A 24,887-nucleotide genomic window follows, 5' to 3' on the forward strand; every position below is an offset into this window, starting at 1 on the left:
CACATATTTTGTCTCAGTTGCACCTCAATGAAATTTAAAAAAAAAAATTCTAAGTCAGAGAAGACGAAAGATATACTGTCACAGAACTAACATGAAGTTCTTTCTTCATCTTGGTATCCAGACAAGTTCCGTGTAGTGGTTCTTGAAATGAGATGCTGATTGCTTTATTCCCATTCTTAATTGTGAGCATTACGTGTTCATCAAATACATCTGAGTTGCAATTGCATGTGTTCCCCATGTGAGTATAAAGAAGGTAGAGCACTGTGAGCTTCCATCTAAGAATACCTCTCCTAAAAGAAGTCTGAGAACCATTTCAGTGTTTATTTTAGGATTCAAAAGCCTCCTAAAAGATGTCATACAAAAAGTTGGAGAAGACTGTATTTGTGTTCACCTGCTGATTTGTATGACGGAACTTTACCATAATTGAGTTTCACACAGCAAGAAGTTAGAGATCAAATTCTGGTGTTCTTCAGAAGAATATTTAAACAAAAAAATTAAGAACCAGTGACATAAGGTCTAAAGATGTTTTGTTTTGAAAATATTAGTCCTTGAAGTTATTAAGGCAGTCTTTTTACATTCCAGTGAACATGAGTCATAACAACCCCAGGCAACCCTACAGGCCTGGGGGGGAGTGGCTGGAAAGCTGCCTGACAGAAAGGGACCTTGGTGTACTGATGGACAGTCAGCAGAATACGAGCCAGCAACGTGTCCAGGTGGCCAAAAAGGCCAATGGCATCCTGGCTTGTATCAGGAATTGACTGGTGAGGAGGACTAGGGAAGTCATCCTGCTGCTGTACTCAGCATTGGTGAGGCTTCACCTCGAGTACTGTGTTTAGTTTTGAGCACCTTAGTACAGAAAGGCCATTGTGAGGTGCTGGAGCAGGTCCAAAGAAGGGCAACAAGGCTTGTGAAGGACTAGAAGAATATGATCTATGAGGAGAGACTGAAGGAACTGGGGATGTTCAGTCTGGGGAAAAGGAGGCTGCGGGGAGACCTTATTGCTCTCTTCCAATATCTGAAAGGTGCTTACAGTGAGAGCGGGGTTGGTCTCTTCTCATTGGTGACAGGTGACAGGATGAGGGAAAATGGCCTTAAATTGCTCAAGGGAACATTTAGGTTGGATATCAGGAAACACTTCTTTACAGAAAAGGTTGTTAAGCACTGAAATGGGCTCCCCAGGGAGGTGGTTGAGTCACCATCCCTGGATGTGTTTAAAAACCTTTTGGATATGGTGCTCAGGAACATGGTTTAGCAGAGGGTTGTTAGAGTTAGGTCATGGTTGGACTCAATGATCTTTAAGGTCTTTTCCAACCTAAGCGATTCTATGATTCTATGATTCTACGAGAACTTACAGTATTAGTCATTATTTCATCTGATAGGTAGAAATACATACGTATATGTGGATATTGTTCAGTCTGAGTACATTTAATATTCATCTTTTTTCAGTGAGTAAACCATTACCATATTGAGTCAATATACTACTGTGATTAAAAACACATACTGCAGTAATTTTATGTGGATAATTCCAAGATCAAAACGGAGGTGAAATTATATTAATCTTTGTGTAATTATTAAACTTCCTTATCAACTGCATTTTCGAAGGCGATCCTGACTGTCACCTTTACGATAATCAGCTAATAAATCCTCATGATTGTTACACCTTTATGCAGAGCAGTAATCTGAACAAATTGGCTGCTGACAGCTGCAATAAATTGCCAAGAATGAGTGCTGTCAGAGAACAAGTTGTTTCTGTGAACGAACAGGATAAGTAAATCCCATGTCATGCAGTTTTATCCAGCTGAAGTTATTTGCATCCCAGTACAGCAGAATTTATAGCATTATTTATTGGTATGAAAAATGCATGTTTATCTTTAAAATGACATTGAGTTTTACTCCTATCTTATGTTAGGAAATATCTGTGGACTTCATATAAATCTATTTTCTGTAGATGTTACTATGTTTTATCAAATCCGATGCCAATGAAGAACAGCAGAAGACCTTCTGCATTTTAAACTCATTAAAGCTATTTATTAAATATTCCTGTAAAAAAGTGAAACGTCCCATAATCTCTCTGAACATGGTCATTAAAATTCAGACTCTTGTGTTTGTGCAAATGTGTACACACTATACAGTATTTAATTTCATCCTCTTAAAATGGATGTTAAAGGTAAAATACTGAAAATTAAGTACTTTGGTTTTATTTTTTTAAACAGCTAATCAGTTATGTTTTAATTTTTTCATAGTAGTGAAGCAGTAGAGGGGTTTTTGGGTGCACATAAAAGGAAGCACAATGAGAGCCATACTGCTGCATTATTAATCTGAAGACACACTGATATACTACTCACAGCTCTAAACTGAAATGGGATTTTTATATAAAATATTTATGCCTTTTTCAGTATTGTTTTTCTACCCAAACTTTTACATAATTTCACTACAGGATCCTGAATGCTGTAAGCAGAGAACTGAATAGTGGTATTTAGCTGAACTGATACTCCTGCATGCGTATACAGTTAAGGGATGGACACTAAGCATATGTTTGGCAAAATTCTCTGGAAAGAAAATGTTTGCTGTTTTTTTTTTTTTTTTTTTTCTTGGATTTGTTGCTATGTTAATATGATGGTAGAATACTATAATTATACATAAATTTTGATTTTTGTTTTCATGGTGGTTTGAAAATTTCTGCATATTGCAGTAGCTCTGGAAAGATACTTTCAAAGTTTATATTTATAGTTTAATAGTCTATTGTAATTTGAGTTTTGATTTGTGTATATGTGTGAATTACACACCAGTTCAGTGTAAACACAGACAAGCATACAAACAATGGCCTGTGCGTATTATACATGATGGTTAAAGTTACATCATTGCAGACGCTTTTCTCTGTGTAAGAATGTATTGCCAAAAGCATTAACATCTAAAAATGGTTCTGGCAGGCCTGCCCTTGACAAATCCTGAGATGTGCTTGTCCATCTCCATTTCTGATGGTTTTCAAAGGGAGCTGGGTGTAAATAGCACATCTTAAAATTTGGTCTTTGCACCTAATAATGCAAAGGCATTGCTATTCTTTTAAAAAGCAAGAAAGGATTGTCTTTGTCTTAAACATCTTCAGCAACTTTCTTTTAACATACATTGTATTATTCACAAATTTATTGAGAATTGTTTCTGTATACTTCTACAAATTTAGTAGTAATGGAGACAGAGAACGCTGCACGTGAACATGCACACTGGATTAATATATCCTTCTGTCTTGTATGTCCTGCATATGGAAATTACTCTGCCAGGAAATAAGTGAAAGGGAGAATGATTAGTTTAATGGCTACCGAGATCTGTGACCATGGTAATAAATGAAGAGAACAATTAGTGGTGTAGATACAGGTTTGTGAGGTTTTCTGGAAGATATGGATTATTATCATGTGAAAGATCTTGCAATGTTATTTGGGCTACCTCACATAGTGGAGAACGGGGTAGGGAAAAAAATGTTTCTCAAAGCAAAAGATTGTTTAGCAAAGAAAAGTGTTAATTTTGAGGTTAAGAAACTACACTATGATAGCACTTACACTGCATGTCTATAGCATATGAACTGTGCTGCAAAGACTATATAGAAAGTATCGCTTAATAAAACATCTGCAAATCCTTCCTGTTGTCTACACAATTTCAGACATAAATCTGAAGTGTTATGGCAAGGAGCTATGCTTAAAAAATGTTGATCTGTCATTTCAAAATCCATCAGCAGGATTTTGTGGCATGGACCGTATTTCTTCCAGCTAAGCATACGCAATTGTCTGCATTCAGGTCTGGCTCATTGGCCAGTGAGGCTGCTCCGTATTTCATGCTGCTTTCATACTTCCATTATCCAGACAGACTTACCACATGCTGCAAGGCTCTTTTCTGCTTCTCATGTTTTGCTGCTTGGCTCCCGAATGCCCTTACAGCTTCCCCAGCTGCTGTCACACTTCCTGTCACTGTCCCACTTAGCTGAGCCACCACTCCAGCGCCTTGGGGAACTTTGCTGGTTTTCAGATTGTCTCCTCTCTTCACCACCTATCACAAGAACCATGTGGGGTCTGTAATTTCGTTTCTTTCTCATTATCTCTCTGCTTAAAAACGACACTCTCTTGTTCTTCCAAGAACTTCACGTAAGTGCACTCCTGTCTGTTTGAGCCATATCATTTTCTGTCATGCCTTGCAGAATTTCAGCTCTCCGTTTGTTTCCCGGTTTTACTGGAACATTTTACTCAGCACATAAAGGCTACGGAGTCTCACAAATTGTAGCAGTTCATGCCTCACTTCTTCTGATGTACGTCCAGCTCAGTTCTAATTGCAGAATTGCACAGTTTCCTCTCCTGGGCGTCCTTTGGAGCAGCATAGACCTGGATCACAGTGGAGTTAAAAGGCTGTCTTTCTGAACAAGTCATGACGATAATTAAGTTACCTGGGTTGTAGCCAAGTGGTGCTTTTCTGTCCCTATCACTTAGGATTGTGCCAATTCCTCTTTTATGCTTTATTTTGTCATGTGAGAAAATGATCTCGCTATCTGCTGCCTCTCCCTTGCCTGGCCACCTGGCTTTTAAGAGCCCTTCTATGTCATGTCGCTACCTTTGTATCTCATTCATTAGCAAGGATATTTCACCAGGGTGCCAAAGCGGTCTTACATTCCAGGTTCTGTTAGAACTAGAGAGGGGAGGCGATTTTTGTCTCTTAGACCTGCTGATAATAAAATACTACACATAGCTCTGGTTTCCATACTTTAAAAAGGATGCAGGAGAAATTCACTGGATCAGAAAAGTTACAAAAAGTCATTTGAGGGCTGTAGGAGATGTGTTCCAAGGAAATACATAGGGAGCTGGAGGTGTTTAGCATATCAAAAGGAAGATCAAGTAGATATATGCTTATGGTATGTGAGTGCCTTCACTAGAAGAAAATAAGGGGTACCAACGGCTTTTTTAACCTAGTAGAGAAAGGCATAAAAAGAACCAAAGGCCAGATATATTCAAATTAAAAATAAATCAGAAATTCTTGTTCCTAGCAGTCTGGGTAATTAACACACGGAAGACATTTTCAGAGGAAGTATTGGATTCCCCCTGTATCTTCAAATCCTTCTTTCTGGTAACTGCACCATGTTTTCGCAGCTACTTATTATATTTGGTGTATGAACTTGGCACTCTTACCTGACTTTTTCTCCCTTCGCTTGTCTCCAGACCTGAAAATCCAGATCCAGGTGTTGCTTGTTAGTGTTCATTTGTATGGAGTGGGAGGATATATCTCCACTTCTTATCCTGGACATGTCATCTAACCAGGGGCATTGTTCCATTGTCCCTTCCCATCACTTCAAGCATAGTCGCAGCTGTGCACTGGAAGGACCTCATAACATGGAGTAGAAGAGTATTGAAAATACTCAGACTATCCTAAAAGCTAACATCCACTGAAGGTGATATACAGCCATGCTTGAAAATCTGTCTCTGGAATTAATGGCTATTTTTGCCATAGATTTTCAGGCTCATCACTTCACCAAAGCTGAACTTTTCCTCTCACCAGTAATATATAAATGATAGCGTGATAAGAAATTGAAATATTCAAAAGTCACCTTAAAAAAAAAAAAAACAAAAAAAACAACTTTCTTTGTAGGAAAATTCAATAGAAAAAAGGTTTGGTAGATTTTACTACTGATGTTAGTTATTCCAGGATAGGCTTAGAGCTTAAATAATACCTTAATGAACAGGTTTCCTTCTCTGTTTTGCTCTCATGCAAAGAAAAGGAAAAACTAAGAAAAGTATTTTTTTTTCTTTTTCAGAAAAATTTGGTATAAAAGAAACGTTTGTTTGTTTTCTAGGAAAAGCTACTAATGGAAAGAATCACAATTGTTCATACAGTGTAATTGTATATTGAATGTTTTGTCTTTGAATTGAAATGTGTGCTGCTAATGCAGTTGCCTTGGCAATGCTCCTCAAGCCTCAGCATCTTCTGTGAGTGAGGTGCAAGCCAGCTGCATCTCCTGCAGGGTTTTCCCCTTTCCTACAGGAGGGGATGTGAAACAGGATGAGAAATACGCTTTCACCTGACTTAGTAAAGATGTTGGTGCTTTTTACCAGGATTCTTGTAGAGCACAGTGGTGGCATTCTATAATGAAATAATCTCTGATTTTTATGAAATAATCATAATCAATAAAAAAGTATTCCGAGGATATTTTTCTTGTAAAATGATAAAGGATTTCACTAGAAAACATTTCCATGTCACTTCCAACCCCTTTGTATGCTTTTAGGAAATAACAAACTGATTCATGGAGATGCGTCAAAAAGACAACAGAGACACATTTTGCAGTTAATCTCCCATAGATATGGTGCAAGTCAGACTATTTTTATACCTGCAGGAAAGTCACACAGAATTGGACTGTCAGCTTATTATAACCTAAACAAAGAATAGCAGGTACTGTGATGTTGCAAAGAGAGCTGTAACTTCCTGAGATCTTGAAGCTTGTAGCTTTGACATAAACCCTGTAACTTTACATTCATTGCAATTCTACAGTGCTTGTGTTTGGTGTCTTTTTGCTTTGAGTGGGCATCGTTTTTGTTTTCTGTATTTGAGTGAGAGAAGGATTATTTCTGCATTACTTGTATTGTAATGACTTTCTGATGATTTTACTGACCTTGGTAGAGTCTAAGGTGGTTCTTCCAATAGTAATTGATTAGGGCTGCAATATTGTTGCAGAGACTTTTCTGAGAGATATCTGCTTTGAAATAAACTAGAAGAAATGGCCTTAAGTTGCAACCTCATAGGTTCAGGTTGAATGTTAGGAAATACTTCTCCTCTGAAAGAGTGATAATGCATTGAAACAAGCTGCCCAGCGAGGTGGTGGAGTCACTGTTCCTGGAGCTGATTAAAAACCGTGTGAATGTGGCACTGAGGGAGATGGTGGGTGGGAATGGTGGAGCTGGGTTGGTGGTTGGACTCTATGATCTCAGAAGTCTTTTCCAACTTTAATGATTTTGCAATTCTGTGATAATATTTAGTACTAGAGTCATCTTAACCTACTTTAACATAATCAAGCAGTCAAACTTATTCATTATCCTAAGGAGAGCATTACAACCTTCACTGCAGCCAAAAGAGAAGTCTAATTGCCGGTGTATAGGTATGAAACTTGGATTGTTAACCTGCACTGACTGCAGCACTTTTAGTATCTTGCTAGTCTTGTTAATTTCACTTCTAACTCCTTATCTTCCAGAGAGTTCAAAATCATAGAATCATAGAATGGCCTGGGTTGAAAAGAACCACGATGATCATCTAGTTTCAACCCCCCTGCTATGCACAGGGTCGCCAACCACCAGACCAGGCTGCCCAGAGCCACATCCAGCCTGGCTTTGAATGCCTCCAGGGATGGGGCATCCACAGCCTCCTTGGGCAACCTGTTCCAGTGTGTCACCACCTTCTGTGTGAAAAACTTCCTCCTAATATCTAACCTAAACCTGCCCTGTCTTTGTTTAAAACCATTCCCCCTTGGCCTATCACTATCCCCCCTCATAAACAGCATATACAGAATATATAAAGACTATACAAACAGAATATATGAAGGAAAGGAAAACACTAAACTCACTATCAGTTTCAAATTTTCTCATTGTAAAATAATTAAACTTTGTTACTGCATGAGCTTTATAGTAGTTTAATTTTGACAGCAACATAAAAGACAGTAAATGTTTTTTTGTTTTTTTTTGTTTTTTTAATAAAATTTTCCTTTAGCAAATCTAATCTGCCTGCAGTAGTGTAGTGCCTGTTGTTTAAGGATGAATTTATTCTGATAATTGGCTATTTCCTATCCATAAATGCCTATTTATTCATGTCTGCTGCCTTTTTTTTCAGTTTATTGGCCCTGTGGTCACCACGTTAACTTTCTCTTCAAAATCAATTTACATTTTATGGAAAGAGTTTGCTAGATGATTAGTTCAGTGAGAGAGGCATATAGAGCACGTATTCGTCACATTACATAATCGCTGTTACAAGTAAAGTATGCAGTTAGTTAACTAAATATAGAATGAATTCATACACTTTACTTAAATATTGGTTTTGTTTTTATTCAGAGTAATGAATTGGCAAAACCTTACTGAAGATACTTAAAGTAGAAATATTCCTAACAGTGCTTTTTCACAGAAATTACTTTACAGGGCAGGATGGCATTCTGTGAGGCACAGGCACTGAATTTCAAGGCATGTTCAAAGTCGCAATCTAGAAAAGTTGAAACTTATGAAGTATAGACACAAAAATATTAATACTTCTAAAGGTATTCACAAAGTGTTTACAGACTGTACTAATTAAACAGTTTTTGGTCAGCTCCTTGTTAGCAAGAACAACATTTTTACTTTAATAGTTCTATATTTTATTTCTGAAGATATTTCAACAACTGCAAGGCTGCTGGCTGGCGCTTATGGAGCCATTCTTCATTAATTCAGTGCATGGTACAACCTGTGCAGCCAGGGTTATTCAGAGAGGGATCAAGCACAGAGGATTGTCTTCAGACACTGTTTGTGAAGTTATAAGCAGTCCTTGCTCATTACAACATGAGACATCTTACTATACAGGGGCTTGTGGCATCAGATTTTATCCTGGATGCTTGCATGAGGCTCTGACCCTGAGCCATGCACAGCTTACTGCAAGAGAGCTGAGCCTTTTGGGTGGTGCTCTAGTCCTGCTTTTGTGTGTTCAGTCATGTTGACTCCATCACAGTTAAGTCCACACATTAATTTTTTTTTTCTTTTATTTCTGTTAGAAGGGATTTTTACTATTGCTAGATGAGTGGTATCAAAAATATTCGTACCCAAACTTGCATGTTATATTTATACAAGAGTCAAAATTAAAAAGCACAATCTGTGTCTGAATGTGAATTTTTAAAATTCTCTTTGTCTGGGCTCAAGTAATGCATTTTAGATAACCTTGTTTCTAGTGTCTACATGTTCTTTTTAGTATATTTGATGTTCATATTCATCGCTTTAAAAAAAGGCAAACGCTACAGTCTGAAAATGAAGAGAAATCCTTTGAGAAGCTGAGAAGGAATTCCTACTGATTTGCAGTTGTTGTTGTTGTTGTTGTTGTTGTTTGTGCAGCTGAATGCAAGTAAGCCATTGTACTATTGTTTAATGTGATGAAAACCATATACTGATGAAAAATGTGTTTCTAGGTGCCAGGTTGACCTGTCAACCTTAAGTAAAGAACAGACTCACAAGCTGGAGATGCCACTGGAGGAGGGAGAAGGATGCCTGGTGTTGCTGGTCACTCTGACAGCCTCAGCGGCAGTCACCATCTCTGATCTCTCCGTCAACTCCTTGGAGGACCCAAAGGAGCGAGAGGAAATACTGAAGAGATATGTATGGAGTTCTCTTTTGATCTTTGTTTGTGAAATGTTTGCTTATATAAATACTAACTATTAGAGAAAGAAGTCTAAATCCCATGCATCCTTACAATGTTCAACCAATGACAGTCATTTAAACTAGTCATTAATATTATTGCAGCTGAAATGTTACGTTCAAAAAGGCTGCAAATTTTCTGTATACTGTAAGGTATTTTTTACATAGTGTTTCAGCTTTTTTAACTGACTTTATGACATGAAGAAGTTAATTTTGTTGCCTTACAGGTCATTTTTACCAAGCACAAAATAAGTAAGGGGTTATTTAGTGGCTGTGCACTTTCTAGTGAGTACTTATGTTAACTGATTTGTAGTGCCTATAGGATGAGATTTTAACTGTATGTTAGGGAAGCTGTATTTTGTATCATCAATATAATTGTTTCAAGCAGCATTTCCATTTCAAAATATTCTGGAACAAATTATTTTAATTTCCCAGCATCCTCACATTACACAGCAGCTCTGCAGTTTTATCAAAGGAACAGAGAGGGGAGCTCTTACTCCAGCATTTGTTAATATCTAAATCACTAAAAGTAACTGTCTCACTACACACAGAGAAAAGGAGGGGGAAGCTATGAAAAGGAGGGGGGGGGGAAGCCTATTTCCACTTAAAATTACAAAGCTTTTATTGTACGATGCTGCCAGGTGTTTAGAAAGGCTTCTCTAGACACTCAGCCATTAAACCAAGCTCTGACTAACAAAGAGCCGCTTAATTTTTTTTTTTTTTTTTTTTTTTTAGATTTTAAAATATTCCTATTCCATGACTGACATCCTTTCAACAGCTGAATTTAATAAAGATGTACCTTATCAGTCTGTGCAGATAACGTGAAGTGCTAGTACTAATGCTGTACAATATTCTTCAAACAGATTAGCAGGATGTGCGCTTCAGCAAATTTATTCTGGCTATCTCCACTGAATCAGCTGTCTGCTAATGCTTGTACAACTCATACACCAATAGTGTTATCATAAACACAGTTTAATAGAGGTGACTTAGTGAGGCTAAACATAATATTCCTAAACCAACTGAGAACTAAAGTATTTCACAAAATCTCTGAAAAATAATTGCAATTAAGAGAACTATTTCATATTTGGGAAGCCACCAAGACAGCCTGTGGTTGTCAGAATAGATCTTTAGAAGTACAATAAATTTCTGGTGGATAGATTTTTTAGGTGACATACTTCTAGCTACCAGATGTAACAATACCATATTTCTGTGGATTATGCTGTGGGAGGGTGCGATGAGAGTCAAGTGATACTGATGGTTTTGATAATTTAGAAGCAATATAGCAACATGCTATGACTGTATTATTAATCAGTTTTCATAAATACTCTTTTTTTTTTTTTCTCCCCAGTGTAAAGCATAAGATGGATCTGTTTATTTCCTTTTCTCCCACATTTTTGGATGTGTGTCATTTTTCTTATATTTACAGTAATGTGTGCGTTTGAAAAGGTTTGGTTTTTTTGGAGAATGTTCATATCACAGTAGAAAGAATTTCTCATTATATGTTTTTAAAAATTACAGCATTCTTTTTGAAAAATATTACAGTTTTTTATTAAAATGACCTATGGGCAGCAGCAGGAAGAGACAAGGATTAGCAAAATTCAAATAGTTTATTTCACTGATGTTTGATTTATCTTTACTATTCATATATCTTCTTCAGAGCAGATTAAAAGAATGAATCTGCAATTAGCAAAAATGTACTACCTCCATTCGTTCTCTGTATTTTGGGGCTTATTTTTTGTTCTCTTAAAAAATCTAGATTCTATTGGAGAAATATATTTTGCACCCTTTCCACAGCCAAAAACAGTTAATGAGCTGACCTTACCATCAGATCAAATAGCCTTGGAAAATGACTCTATTACTGTCATTTAACCATTTGTAGCTGAACATCAGAGCCTTACAAATTAAACAGGCATTACTGTTTGAACCATTATTTTACCACAATTGTCTGAAAAGATTAATTCCTTTTGGGGTGAGGAAGGGGGCGCATTAATGGGTACAGACCAAGAGAGATTGTATGACCTTTTCAGAACGGGTGTGCTGAACCCACAGTCCCCCTTGTCACAGTTTAAAAACCAGAGGAGCTAGTTTAGAGAAGAAGTTGTTAGCATTCCATTTTTATTATGACATTTCACAGTCATCCGATTTAATGTCCCTTGACCAGATTGTCCACCGTGAGACGATGGGCTTGAAATGTTATTTAGAGCATTGATAAAAGGTGAGCAGTTCTAAGATGACAGCGAGTCATAAGGCTGGTGGTGTGACATTAATTTTCTCCATAACAGAGATGGAATAAGACGTCATGGTGACAAGCTGTCAATCAGTACTGGCCCCTCAGTGTATCTCGATGCCATAGGATGGGGTATTGCTTCTCCCATAATAGAGCTGAACTGAGATGCTCTCCCTGACAGCTGCTGCAGCCATACAGAAAATATATTATACAGCCTTTCATTAAAAAAATAAAGAGGACCCATCTCCAGAGCATTTCAATCTTTTCCCATCTATTGAGGGCTGAAAAGATTCGCTGCAAATCACAGATTCCTCTGCTATGGAAATTTCAGGCTTCAGAAACCATACAGTTTTTGAGGCCTTCAACATTAATCGTAAATAAGACAGAGTGTTATCTGATAAATTGTTACTTAAAGTTACATATTTAAAGTAATACATTAAAATTATTTGCTTCTTCCAGAGTCTATAGTAGCATTGTATACAATTTCACTAACTAGTCTCAACCATCACGGCTTACGATAAATTAATCTAAAGTTACTGAATCTCTAAAACTGAAGTTCAAAAATAATTGTTTTGTGGGATGTTAACTAAGGTAGCTAAGTGAAATGCAGTACCAGTGCTTTTGCTTTTTTTTTTTTTTTTTTTTGCCTTTTTTTTTTTTTTTTTTGGCAGAATGTGCATTTTGCAGGGTGTAATTTTGGGGAAATCCTCAGTACAGTTTGCTGGAAGGGGAGCAGTTGTTTGTTTGTCTTGATTCATGTTTGGGTTTTTGCTTTGTTTTCTTCCTGAAGCTAGCTGTTTGTTTTGGTTATTCAGAAACTTAGGTAAAATGTGGAAACCTGTTTGTAAATCCTTTCACTTCCATCTTGGTACTAGAGCAGAATTATTTGTTACAGTACGAGCCCTGGTAAGAAGCTTCCAAACCTTGATCATTTTGTTGTGAGAGATGGTGCCAGTGGCAGCATGCTTTTGAATTGCAGCACTGCTATCTGTACCACCACTTCTGCCACTCTCAGCTTGTCTGTAAGCACATAAGCAGAGGATTGAGTGTGTGCTGATTGAAGCTGACTACCAGTAGTTTTAAGCCCTATTTCTGATGTTAAACATACTAAATACAATTAAAAACTGTAAATGATTATGCTGTGATAACATGCATGTGTATATTTGTATATATTCTGCATGTGTGATACTGCACTTAACTGGATTCAGGATACCAAGGTCAAACCTTCACTGTAAACAATAAGTACTCAAATGGGGCTTGTGAAATAAATATCAAAGTGTGATCTGACTGCTACAATTGTCTTATTAACAGAAATACAGCAATGTGTGTTATATGTCTAACATTTTAATGAGTATGTTATCTATACATAAACATATTCCAATTTTTGCAATATATGATATTACCTTTAAGCAGCAGCTATGATTTTCAGATAAGTGATGTTATTCTGTTTTTCCTTAACAGTCAGTTTCGACTTCATGATGTATTTCAGAATTTTGACCTTGTGTTTACCTGACGGTTGCATATTCTAGGAATCTAGACTGCAGCAGCAGGTAGAAAAGGCTTCAAATGCTGCTGTATCTTTACATAACTAATTAAAATATTGCAGAGCATACCTGTGGCCTTTTCTAATATTTTAGATGTTAAAATGCTTAAAATAAGGATAGGTGATACCATTCATCAACATGACTTGTAGAAACTTAAAAATTTGATGAAATATATGATTTAAAGTGTACTTCAAAATGTAATTTTAGATTCCCCTTTTGGATTTTATTTCATAGGTTATGAAGAAAGTAAACGATAATGTAAAATTTGCTGTTAATTGGTTGCATAATCAAAATCCCATTTGGAGTTTCAGCTTTTGAAGTTCAACAACTTTTAAATCATATTCAAAGTCAGATGTTAATAATTTTGGCATAACATACTCAGATACTGCAATATTCCCAGATTATTACACTTAGGCATTTGAAAAAAATAAAACAGAATGCAGTTTCCAAGCAGCTTTCTAAAACAATACAGGGTGTGTAAATCCAATTGTTAGTCTGCTCTTCATTTTTCCTTCCTTTTTTTTTTTTTTAATACATATGGATATTGAATAAACTAAGGGTAGAAGAAAAGATTTATAGTAAAAGCATTTTGCCATGTAAATAGAACTATCTTCTTGTGTATGTTTTTCAGTCTTTTTTGCCTGCGATTGTTATAAGGATTATTAAGTTGCTAGAATATTCTCTTGTATTTGCTCATATTACTTGCTGCATACATGCTGCATGCAGGCTTACATATAATGATCAAGTACAATGAAAGTAATATTGGTCCCAAGTCACTGTTAATATTATTGGAGCTATCAAAGGGAAAATATGAGCACAGATTACACAGAAGTAACCAGGGAGAGGAAAGACTGTTTGTGTAGTTTGTATTAATTTTGTTAACACCCTGATACATAGTAAAATTCTGATGGCCAGTTCACTACTAAGAGTTTAAGTAAGCAGAATTAGTATGTTTAATTATTTCATAATTTTTCATTTGTGTTTTTGATTGGTATGTTAAAATGGCAAAATACCAAAAGAAGCACAATTATATGTTCTTCAGAAAGTAGTATGTAAAAGTATGAGCGTGTTAGAAGTACTCTGACTTACATCTAAAAGAGGGAAGATACTATCAATATTGCTTTAATTTTGTTTTGCAGTCTAGAATTACACTATATATATGTATATATGTTATTATTTTTCAGAGTCCAATGAGGATGTTTCATAACATGAAGGATGTGGGATTTCTTCAGGTAAAAGTCATTCGAGCAGAAGCATTGATGGCAGCTGATGTTACAGGCAAGGATTCCTTTAGTTTCTGTGACTGTAAATATAATAATACTGGGCCTTTTTACAGATTGCAAAATATATTTGAAACAGAAGATTATGCAACTCTTATTGTCTGCTTGCTCTGTCTCACCTTCTCCTCATTAAAAAATCATCAGACATAAAAATAAAACATGTGAACAAGGCAGCAAGTCATTCTAATGCTAGCAGAGGCTAACATAGGTTGTTGCTGAGAAGGCTGAAATATGCATTTTTCTCCAACAGAGGTTCTGCAAAAAATTGCGTGAGATAAATATTCCAGATTTCTTTCTCTAGTGGATACAAAAATACCAAATATTCAAAATTAGAGCAAAATGTAATAGAAAAGGTAAATGAAAATTGGTACATATGTATACAACTTTGAAGTTTTTGCCAAAGTAATTGTTCCCTGTCAGATATTTAGCAAAGCTGTTTGTTGGTTTCAAATATGTCAAAGAAATGTTAAGTTTCCTTTAACTAGTGCTTGTCTGCTTAAGAAGGGAAATAAGATTTTTTTTTCTATTTTAAATTTTGGACTGATGGGATAATTGAACCTGTTTCTTTTCAAAACAAAACAAAACAAAATTATTTCAGCCATACCAGCCATATTTCCTTGGAAATATCGAAGTTGCATTCTGAAAGTAGAATCACGGTCATACTGCATAAGTTGGGTGAAGCAAAGTGAGCTTGTCCTGTGTCAGAAAATAGCCATCTTTGTTTTCTTAAAGAAAGGAAAGTAAAAAGCAAACTATCCTGATGTAGCTGGTTTGAGTGCAATTTGAACATAAATGTTCTCTACATGAACAGGTAGAGATACATAGCAAGATAATAACTTTTTAATTGTTTTGTGCAAATTGGCATGAGTAGATTTTCTTATATAAGGCAACAGAATAAACATTTTATTGCTGAAACTGATCTTCCAGTTTGTGGCACACAAAATAACGGATTCTATTTTCAGAGAGGTTGGAGAAATGCTTCTAAAGATTCCTAACTCTGCTTTGACCTTATAATCCAATGTGGTCTGAACAGAGAGAGAGATTAAGTTATTCAGGGGCAAATGGGATAATTCAGTCCCTGACCTCGTTCAGTCTTCGACTTTTCCAGATCAACATGTCATTTGTGCTGGTTGAACAGATTTTTTGGAAATACATTTTATTCAATTAAAGATGTAGAGAGCTACCAAAAATTTCCAGGTATTATATTTAGAGTGAAAGTGAGGAAGACTGAAAAGAATACTCAATATCTTGCCCACATCCTGAGTATTTTGTTCACTAGCATTATGCATTATATATGCTTTTTAAAAAGGCTGTGCATTCAAACACAACAGAAATGCTTGCATAGTTCAGATAATAGTATTGGATATTTTGAAAGGAGAAAAAATGGTTTTAATGAAATTAATTTATGTGAACATGTACAGATGATTTTAGATTAAACTTTGAGGAGGAATATTTACAAATTATTCTGAGCAGTCATTTGCTGACTGTCAGAAAAAGTTTGCAAAAATTACAAAAAAAGCCTGGCCATTCTCCTTTATGCAGCTGAGCAATAATTACTAGTCAGCATAGAAAATGTCAGTAGTAGCATGACATGCAACTAAAGATTGGTTTAGATGGGTAGAAGCTCAGGCATAGTTTGCTCTTCCTAATACATCCATTTTTCACAGTTTATCTTTTGCCTTCCTCTGAGTCTGAAGAGCTGAAGTGCCTGTATAGTACTTGTATGAGTTGCTCTGTTTCCTTTCTGTTGCACATATCCCATTTCACTTTCAAAAATCTTTTCATATGAAGTAGTAAGCAAACATTTGCTAGTTTGGGCTTAATGGATTTTCAAAATTCATAATATTCCATCAGTAAGCATAAACATAGATTCCTTTAAAGATGTGAATTTTTTCTTTTGTTACCGTACATTCATTGAGAAGCATTGTAATACTGTATTAACTCTGTGTGAATAAAGAACAATTGAGGCTCCTATTGAATGAATGACTAAAAAGTACAAATTACTTTTTAATGAAACCCTCAATTCTTCTTCTTTATAGAGAAAGCCATAGCCTTGTTTAGTTGAGCTCTACTACAGTAGGTCACTTCAGTTAAGGCTCTAATAAACTGTTGATAGTTGAGGGTAGGTTTTTTTCCATGTCAGTAGCCCAGCATTGGACAGTGCAGTTCAAATCATTAAGGTTAATACAAATCTTTAAAAAAGAGAGGGAGAATGAGAGGGAGAGAGGAAAATAAAAAAGAGGAAAAAGAAATTAAGGATACTGGTTAAGGTCTCAGTTTTCAGCTCCCACGTATACCCAAACGACTTGAAAAAGATGCCACAGCAGACTGAAATTTTTTGTGTTTAGATGTGGGCAGGTGAGAAAATGGTGACTAGCAGTCTGAAAATGGAGTGCTGTATAAGATTGTCATTAATGGGTTTGAAAAATATATGAGAAAAACACCAAGTGAGAGTCCTCTCTATCCAGCCTACCCGTAAAGTGACTTTCCTGAGAAACAGATTACCGTGGAAGGATGAGAGGTTTCTGATGGGTGCCTGAAGCTTTTCCCTTGCTTCCGAGGGAGTTGAAACACAGGGCCTCTGGCAGGACCAGTGCACTGAAGAGTGCTGTTTGGTTTATCAGGATGTTATACCTGGAAAATTGTATCTCAAGATCATTCTTTCTAATGTCAAAACATAATGCTAGGGCTGCCATCCAAACAAAATGATGTTCTGTTGGAAATTTTGGTTGCAGCAGGTGTTCATTTGTATAAAATGCATATATTTTTATATGGCTTTTGTTTTGAAACTATAATCTAACAAATGGAATTAAATTATTGACTATACTTATTTACATTTTCTTCTCTTCCTGAAGGAAGCTTTTGTGTTGATGCTACTTGGTGCCAGGCTGTTTTCTTCTTGTAACCTTGGATAAAAGGAGTTGTATTTTTCCCTCTCCCCTTGCTCTGTTATTGGTCCTCCAGAAGACATACAGCCTGGCATAATTTCATAAATGGTTATAATGAAGAAATTTTAAATTAGAAAGTACTCTGATAATGCCATAAAATATATAGTGGGTTCATCATGTCAGTTGATCTTTGAATTTAATACATAATCTGTTTAAAAAGTTTTTTGCATCTCCTTTATTGGGTCATATACATTTATTCTTTTCCTTATAATGCAAAATAAAATCAAATAGCTCCACATTGTTAATGATGAGAAGGAAGCATGGTGGGAAAAGATGTGCTACAGGTTTTATCAACGTCAGTACAAGTCCTATTATTTTGAAGAATAATAGTTAGCAACTCAGATTCATTAGCAGAGCAAAATCTGAGCTCCTTGTGACAGTCAGCCTGGAAAACAGTTTGTTTTGCTGTCTTCGGGCTTTAATTAAGACATGTTCCATTCTAGCCCCCTTGCCTGCCCCTTGCCCACCCCCACCCTGCTTGCTGTGTCACAGACCGGCGATCAGACGCTTTCAGATGGTCCAGCCCATGACTTTGACCTTCTGCGCGGTCCGGCGTTCCCTGGGGAACCGTTCAGCTCATGAGGTCTGATTTCACACTTCCAGGATGCCTCGGCTCTCTTAACAATGACAGGGAGACAAAGCCCTTTAGAGCGGGCCGCATGGGGACTTGTTTAAATTGGAAACTAGAGAGGAGTCAAGGAACAAGGTTACAGGCTACAGAATAGTGCTTTTAATAAAGAGCTCACAGCTCTGGTTCAGCTCAAAGAGGGCTATCTCTGTACAATTAATTGAGACATTTATCTGGAGCATCTTAGGCCTCTACTTTCTCACAGAATTATGTGATAAATATCAGCTAAGAGGCAAATGAGATGTGCATGAAATGAATTTTTAACACTTTGATTACTGTGTCTCCAGTCTTCATTAGAAGTTAATTTATTTGTATTTCTGACCTTGTTATTAGTCTGATGTCTGCATTTTTGGGGGGTACTGAGATTTCAGAACCTGATATTTGAGACAGATTTTATTGAAGAGCTCAGTGATTTTTATGTTTGCAGTCAAAAAAAAGCATTTCAGGTTTCTCCACCTTTGAAGAAAAGAAGCAGGCATAGAAAGTGAGTCTTATTTTCTTTGTATGAAAATGATATTCAGCCTTCTTTCTAAGTAAATCCCATGTTAAAATTTTGATTGAAATATTTGAAAGTAGAATGAAGACACCAAGATGGCTAAACGTGCAGAATGTAAATGATTTTTCTAAAATCTGTTCTACTAAAATGTCCTAATATGTTGCGTGCAAAAATAGTCTTGGAAATTGTTCCTCAAATGCTAGCAAATGTCAGAATGATGTACACAAATGTTAAATTCAAAAAGGTATGGAAGCCTGTACATATAAAATAGAAGGAATAAATTCAGAGACCCTTTGGAAATATGTTTCCAAAAGCAATTTGCTCTGTCGATTACTGCATTTAGAATTTAATATACACTTGAATTATCTTCACAAAATAATTAAATCTATTAGATAGGCAGTATTCTGGGGTAGATGAAATCTCATCTGATGATCCTTTGTTGTTTACCTGGAGACATTAGTCCAATATAATGTACTTCAAAACCAACCTTTTTTTTCCTATTAAAAGAAGCAGTTTTAAGTTACAAATGGCAATATGTAAGAATTTAAAAGACATTTTTTATTAATACTACCTTTTAGAATTAAATATTCAGAAAAAAATATTTGTAATTATTAACATGTATCCGCTTTTCTTTAAATATTCTGTGGAAATGAGTTGAGAGTGGTTGTAGCACTGCACTGAATTGCTTGATAAGATGCCTTCAGCATTTATGAAATCAGACCATTGCAAGATGATTGCAGCAACATTGCTGAAGAAGAATTATCATTTCCACTTTAAAGATGGAAAACTAGGAAAGGTTAACTGACTCAGCTAAGGCCCACAGAGCAAGTCCTTGTCAAAGCTGGCATTTGGCTTGGGTCCTGTGCTTAATCCATTAGATAAGGCAGCTTCTCGTGCTATTGAGCCATTCCTCCTTCTGGCCAAAGGTCAGACTGACTGCTCTGTTGCAGGCAGCTGGCTGGCAGGGATCTTGGAACAACATTAGTGACATTAGCGTCTGCATGAGTGGCACTGCCCCCCAGAGTCATGAACTGGGTGTCTTGTCTTGTCTTTCCCCAAAATAAAGGCATTTTTTTGACTGCGGGGACACACTTGGACAGGCATGGCAGGCATTAGAGAAGAACCTTAATAACCAATGAAATATTCAAACGATATTTCAGCTTTCATAACCAACTTAAACTTGGTTGAACTTTGTGAAATTATGGCCTATGAGCTTGGCTTTTTGAAATAGAACTGGAATTGAAATCTACTATTAAATCTCCAGACTGTCCAAAACATTTTTATTAGTCTTTCTGAATTTAGTTCCATTTTGATATTGTAATTTGACTGACAGACAAATACTTAGTCCAGAATAAAACTGATAGTCTACTGGCGGCCTGCTTAAAAACGATTCATAGTCTAGCATATGCTGGAGCTGGTTTCTACCAGTTTATATAACTACTAGACTGATCAATGACAGATAACTGTTAGATTCTAATCTATATTTAATCTGCCACATGGTTCCTTTTCTTTTGAGAAAATGTTAAAAAATGAAATTAGGAAATTATTTGTGACTTTGAATTTCAATCAATGTATGCTTTTTATAGATGGAGGAGAAGCATCTCCACAGGGTTGATGGGGATCTAGCCCCATGCTATCTGCAGTCCTTGCAAGTTAATCTTTATGAATTGCAGTACGTTTTTCAGAGGACAAGTAGATCTGTCATATGCTTCTTGGCTTGAACCAACTCTGGAAAGCAATTACATCAGTGGTAGTTACTTGTCAGAGTCCATGGCAGTTCTGACTAAGAAAAAAAGAATCATTGCATGATGACTGATGGTTTGATTATTTTTTTAAATTTCGTTTGCTACAAGCTGATCTCTCAAAGACTGAAAACAGAATGGCATAATGTTAATAACTATGCATAGGTGTTTTTGCCTGCTTAAAATAGGGAATTATTTTACTGCATAAAATATGGGTGTTGCCTTATGTCTGATTCCTACAGTCTCTTTTTTTTTTACATTATATATAGCTGACGTGATCTTCTGGAGAGTTTTGTAGTCAAAGAACATCAGAGTTGTACAAAGCATGATAAACAAGAAATGCAAATTTTAGCTCTGATAGCTATTGATCAAGGGAAATAATTTGATTACAAGTGGAGCCAGAAAGTAAGCACTGAAGTTCAATAATGTCAAGTTGACGTTCTTGTTTTCAAGAACGGCTGGGAATATTTGTATTGGGAAGGTAGTCTACCAGGAAACAAAACATTCTGTTGGACAGCTCTGTTCCTCAGAGACCCTTGAAAGGAGGCACACATGTTTAACTTGACCATAAATTCAAATCATCTTGTATTGCAATTTGAGAGCTCTAACATTCAGTTAACGTTTCTTTTTATGCATTTATATGTCATTTACACATTCATATATTGTCTTCTATAAAATACTAGCATTTGAATTGGTAGCATCATTCAACCTGTGGTGAGAAAAAGTGTTACTCTGGGAGTTGAACTGGAGGTGAAACTCACTTTGTTGTTTTGGCTGGACCTATTGCCCACTGGGGTTGACGTCATATAGAACCTGTATAGACACTTTACATCACCTCGAGCCCGGAAGATGGGCTGCAGCAACGCATGTCTCTGAAATGAATGCACTACTTAGATTTCTGTTAGGCATACAACATCAGTGCTTAAGTGTTTGCAAGTTACCTAACATCTTTTGTGCTTGCTAATTAGGTAGAGCATAACAAGCCTGCTTATCTAGGAATATGGAAATACAGTAGTCTTTGAATTTGTGAAACAGTCATTTCCCAAACTTTCCTAGCTGTAGAACACAACAGAACTGTTAGATAATGTGATGCTGTAGCTGCTTGAGGAAAATGAATCAAAAGATAAAATAGTTTGGGGTTTTACTGTTTTCATTTTCTAATTATTTCGAGAAGCAATTCAACATTGTCACTACTTAAGTCTTTTTAATAGTAAAAAAAGTGTATTGCATATTCTTTAAAGAGAAAAAAAGTTGTTCCGATTCCCGTCCTTCTGCACTCCTGATATAAGCCAAGGGCTTCCTGTATTTGTAGCGTTCAATGTAAGGGATTCACTGCTGAAGAAAGTAAAATAATTTGTGTAGATCTAAGTTCAGCAATCTCAGTTTGCACTCTGGTCTTGCTGACTGCTGAAACATTAAATGCAATACAGCATTGCACAAAATGGATATCTGTGAAACTAGTTGCAATCTGTGGTATAATAAATAAAGTGGGAAGCTTCAAAAGACAAGTAGTTCTTTAATTTTTTTAAGCAGGAGCTTACAGTATGAAGTGCAATACCTTCTGGGTGTAATTCTCTGGGAGTATGAGACTGTAATGAATAAAGGGGAGAAAAGAGTGAGAATGATCCATCAAAATACAGGCTGATTTCTCTTCTAAATTATTATGAGGATTATTTAAATTAGCACTTTATTTTCATCATTTTAGGAGCCTCTAGAACTCTACAAGTAGAGTTCAGAAAGCACGTGACATTACAGTAACAGAGTGGATTAATGAGATTTGTTTGACTTCTTATTGAGGTTTACTGCAGGTTTGATTTCAGTCACTGGGAAGGTGTACTTCACTGGTTTTACTACCTACTCATTTTACGAATTCCTACAAACAGTGCCACACATAATAGTGATTAGTCCCACTAAGGTCATAGGATTACTCAGAATCGTAAGTGCTGGATTTAGTCATGCTGGGAGCATGCTGTAATGTGTGAGTGCCAGGCGATGGTCTTATCATTTCTTGCACAGCACTAAGCACACACATTTAGGGCTATATTTGGATGCAGTTTGTGGATATCATCCTGATCAATAAACTTAAGTACCTCTGAAGTCATCAAATCAGAAGTTGAAGTCCTCTGAAGGGCACAGACTAGGAAGCTAGTTATAGCAGCCTCAGTAGACACATAGGTTTGGGTAAAATTTCTTGACATGTGACAGATGATACAAGGTGATATATGACAGTTGTGATTCAGTTTGTAGTAGAGGACATACTTGTGATAATGATACAATTTAGACTGATGTAGTTGAGCTTAGGCAGCTCAAGTCTAATTGAAAGTTTTAGAGTGTACTTTTAGGACTGTTAGCTAGATATCACATACGTTTCTGAACACATTTCTTTCTTTAGTACAGAAATAAAAAGGGTTTACTTTTTTTTTCTTTTTTTTTTTTTCAATTGCCAACTTCATTAACTACTCAAAAGTTGCATGGCTTAGTTAAAATATGCATTGTATTTAAGATACTGGTTTGGCAATAACCCAATGATGAGTATATGTTGTAAGTTCCTGGATTTCCTGAGCCTAGAGACTAAGCAAATCTAAGGACATTGCCTTTTATTGTATTATTGCTTACTTAAGGCTTTCAGTAAGAATGGTCCCATTACTTTAGACTCTCACAATGTGGCAGGTTGCCGTAGCTATCAGTGAGAAATAAGATTGTAGTTATTATTTCTAATAATGAAAACTTGAAGGATGACGGATGTGAGTTTCATCAAGCACCTCTACATTTCTTAGGCCTTGTCTTTCTTGGTCATGTTCACTTATTTGTGTTGGTATCCAAATAATGTTTGCACATGCCATATATTTTACATACCAACTTAGAGTATTCTTTCCAATACTCAGCTTAGTTTTGCATTTTTTAGTATACAGAATAAGGCGGTGGTGAAAGGCCTTGCAGATGGGAACTTCATAGCCTTCTCTTATGTTTAAAGCAGTATGCCTTAGCATAGATTTCGTAGCAAGGAAAGTTCTATTTGCAAACCATGGTATTTGAGCCTTTGCATGTACCTTTTCACAATACTTCCTTTTGTCAACGTTGGGCTCAGAATATTCTCCTCTTAATTGGGCAGGTGAGCTTGAGAGAATGATTCTTTCATTTCTGAAAACTGTTTGTCTTCGGTTTATCAATGACTTCTGTGATTAATTATGCATTATATTTAGCATTCTTAAATGGATTGATAATCTAAATTTAAAGAGAGTCATTGAAAAAGTACATCTCAACAGATACAGAAAATAAATGCATCTAATTAAATGTTTTTTGTTTTTTTCCCAGAGTGTACTTTTAGACACTGTAGTGCATTTTATTCTGTATGACTGAGGCAGAATCCACCCAGCTCACCTTTTTTTTTTTTTTTTTTTTTTTTTGTCAGTTTTGCCTTGTTACTGTAACTACCAGTAGTTTGGTTTTTTGGTTTTTGTTATTTGGTTTTTGGTTTTGTGTTGTTGTTACAGTGACTAAAGAATTAATCCTTTATCTAGTTTAATGGGACAGATTCAGTGATATTCTGTGTTCTGGAAAAGGTAAACATCTATTCTAACTGTAGTTCACAATGTGTTTAAAACAATTATTCTTTGTCATTAAAGTTAATAATATGCACATTAACCTCTGATGTAGTCTGAATCAATATTGCAGTTTAGAAGATTTGACCCCTGGACAGTTTTGTCTAAATATTGATTTCATTGTCATTTGTATAAGGTATGAAACAAATTACATGCCTTCTTAATATCATTAATGTAGCCCCATTGAGCTAATCAACTTATAGCTTCTTATGATACATGACATAGCATGACGGAATTATTGAAGACACTCTGAAATGCAATTGCATAGCGAGCTAGACTTGACTGTGGAAGGCCAATGCCAACACTCAATATCTTTTCAGCACTGCCACCCAAATAAAGTCCAGAGACAAGAGTAATGCACTCTGTAATATGCAATTCAGTTCTTAGTTTCCAACAGAAAAAAGCTTATTTGGGTTCTGGGAGCAGCAGTATATTTTTCAGCTTTGTGGCCTTAAGTGAAAATAATACATACACTTGTGTTCTGTGCTGAGGGCAAATGTCAGACACAGAAGTCAGCCAGGCTAGAAGCATGATCACTGTACAGTGTTTGCCAGTAGCATACCTGGTTGTGAATGAAACTCATAGTTTCATTTTGCTAATCGGTTTAATAGTAAAACAGTGAGCATCAGATTGTTCCTTTCAGCTATTGGATGAAATCAAACTAAGAGAGAGAGCATCCCTCTGTCTTGGCCAGCATTTACAGTTATCGTTGCTGCTGCCATTATTTAAAATTTTACTCCTGATAATTTAAAATTTTACTATGATTTTTTCCCTTTAATGGCTCTTTACTGCATCTGTCTTCACACTGTGACTCCATGCTTTCATGACTGCTCCTTCCATCATAGCTGTTCCTCAGATCTATACATTCTTACCCTTCCCTCCAGGAAAATTCAGGGATGCCCTTGAAATCTTTCTCTTCTTTTGCTTCTTCCCTCTTTGGAGAGCTCCCTTTTTACACAGGTAAACTGTTGCTAAGCATGTGCTTCAGCTGTCAAATTGCTTTCTTTTCCTTTCCAAATACAAACCCTGGTGTT

At 36.2% G+C, this 24,887-nt stretch overlaps 1 protein-coding gene across 6 annotated transcripts in view; it reads left to right on the forward strand.

Moving 5' to 3' along the window:
- MCTP1 (multiple C2 and transmembrane domain containing 1) overlaps positions 1-24,887 on the forward strand; it is a 262,362-nt gene that overhangs the window by 139,344 nt on the left and 98,131 nt on the right. For all 6 annotated transcript variants that reach the window (XM_090132421.1, XM_090132417.1, XM_090132418.1 and 3 more), the window contains 2 exons: positions 9,161-9,347; positions 14,342-14,435. In XM_090132421.1, coding sequence (XP_089988547.1) covers positions 9,161-9,347; positions 14,342-14,435 — 281 coding nt within the window. The remainder of the gene's footprint in view (positions 1-9,160; positions 9,348-14,341; positions 14,436-24,887) is intronic.

Source organism: Phasianus colchicus, chromosome Z (assembly GCF_987193195.1).
Source record: "Phasianus colchicus chromosome Z, bPhaCol1.hap1.1, whole genome shotgun sequence".
NCBI lineage: Eukaryota > Metazoa > Chordata > Aves > Galliformes > Phasianidae > Phasianus > Phasianus colchicus.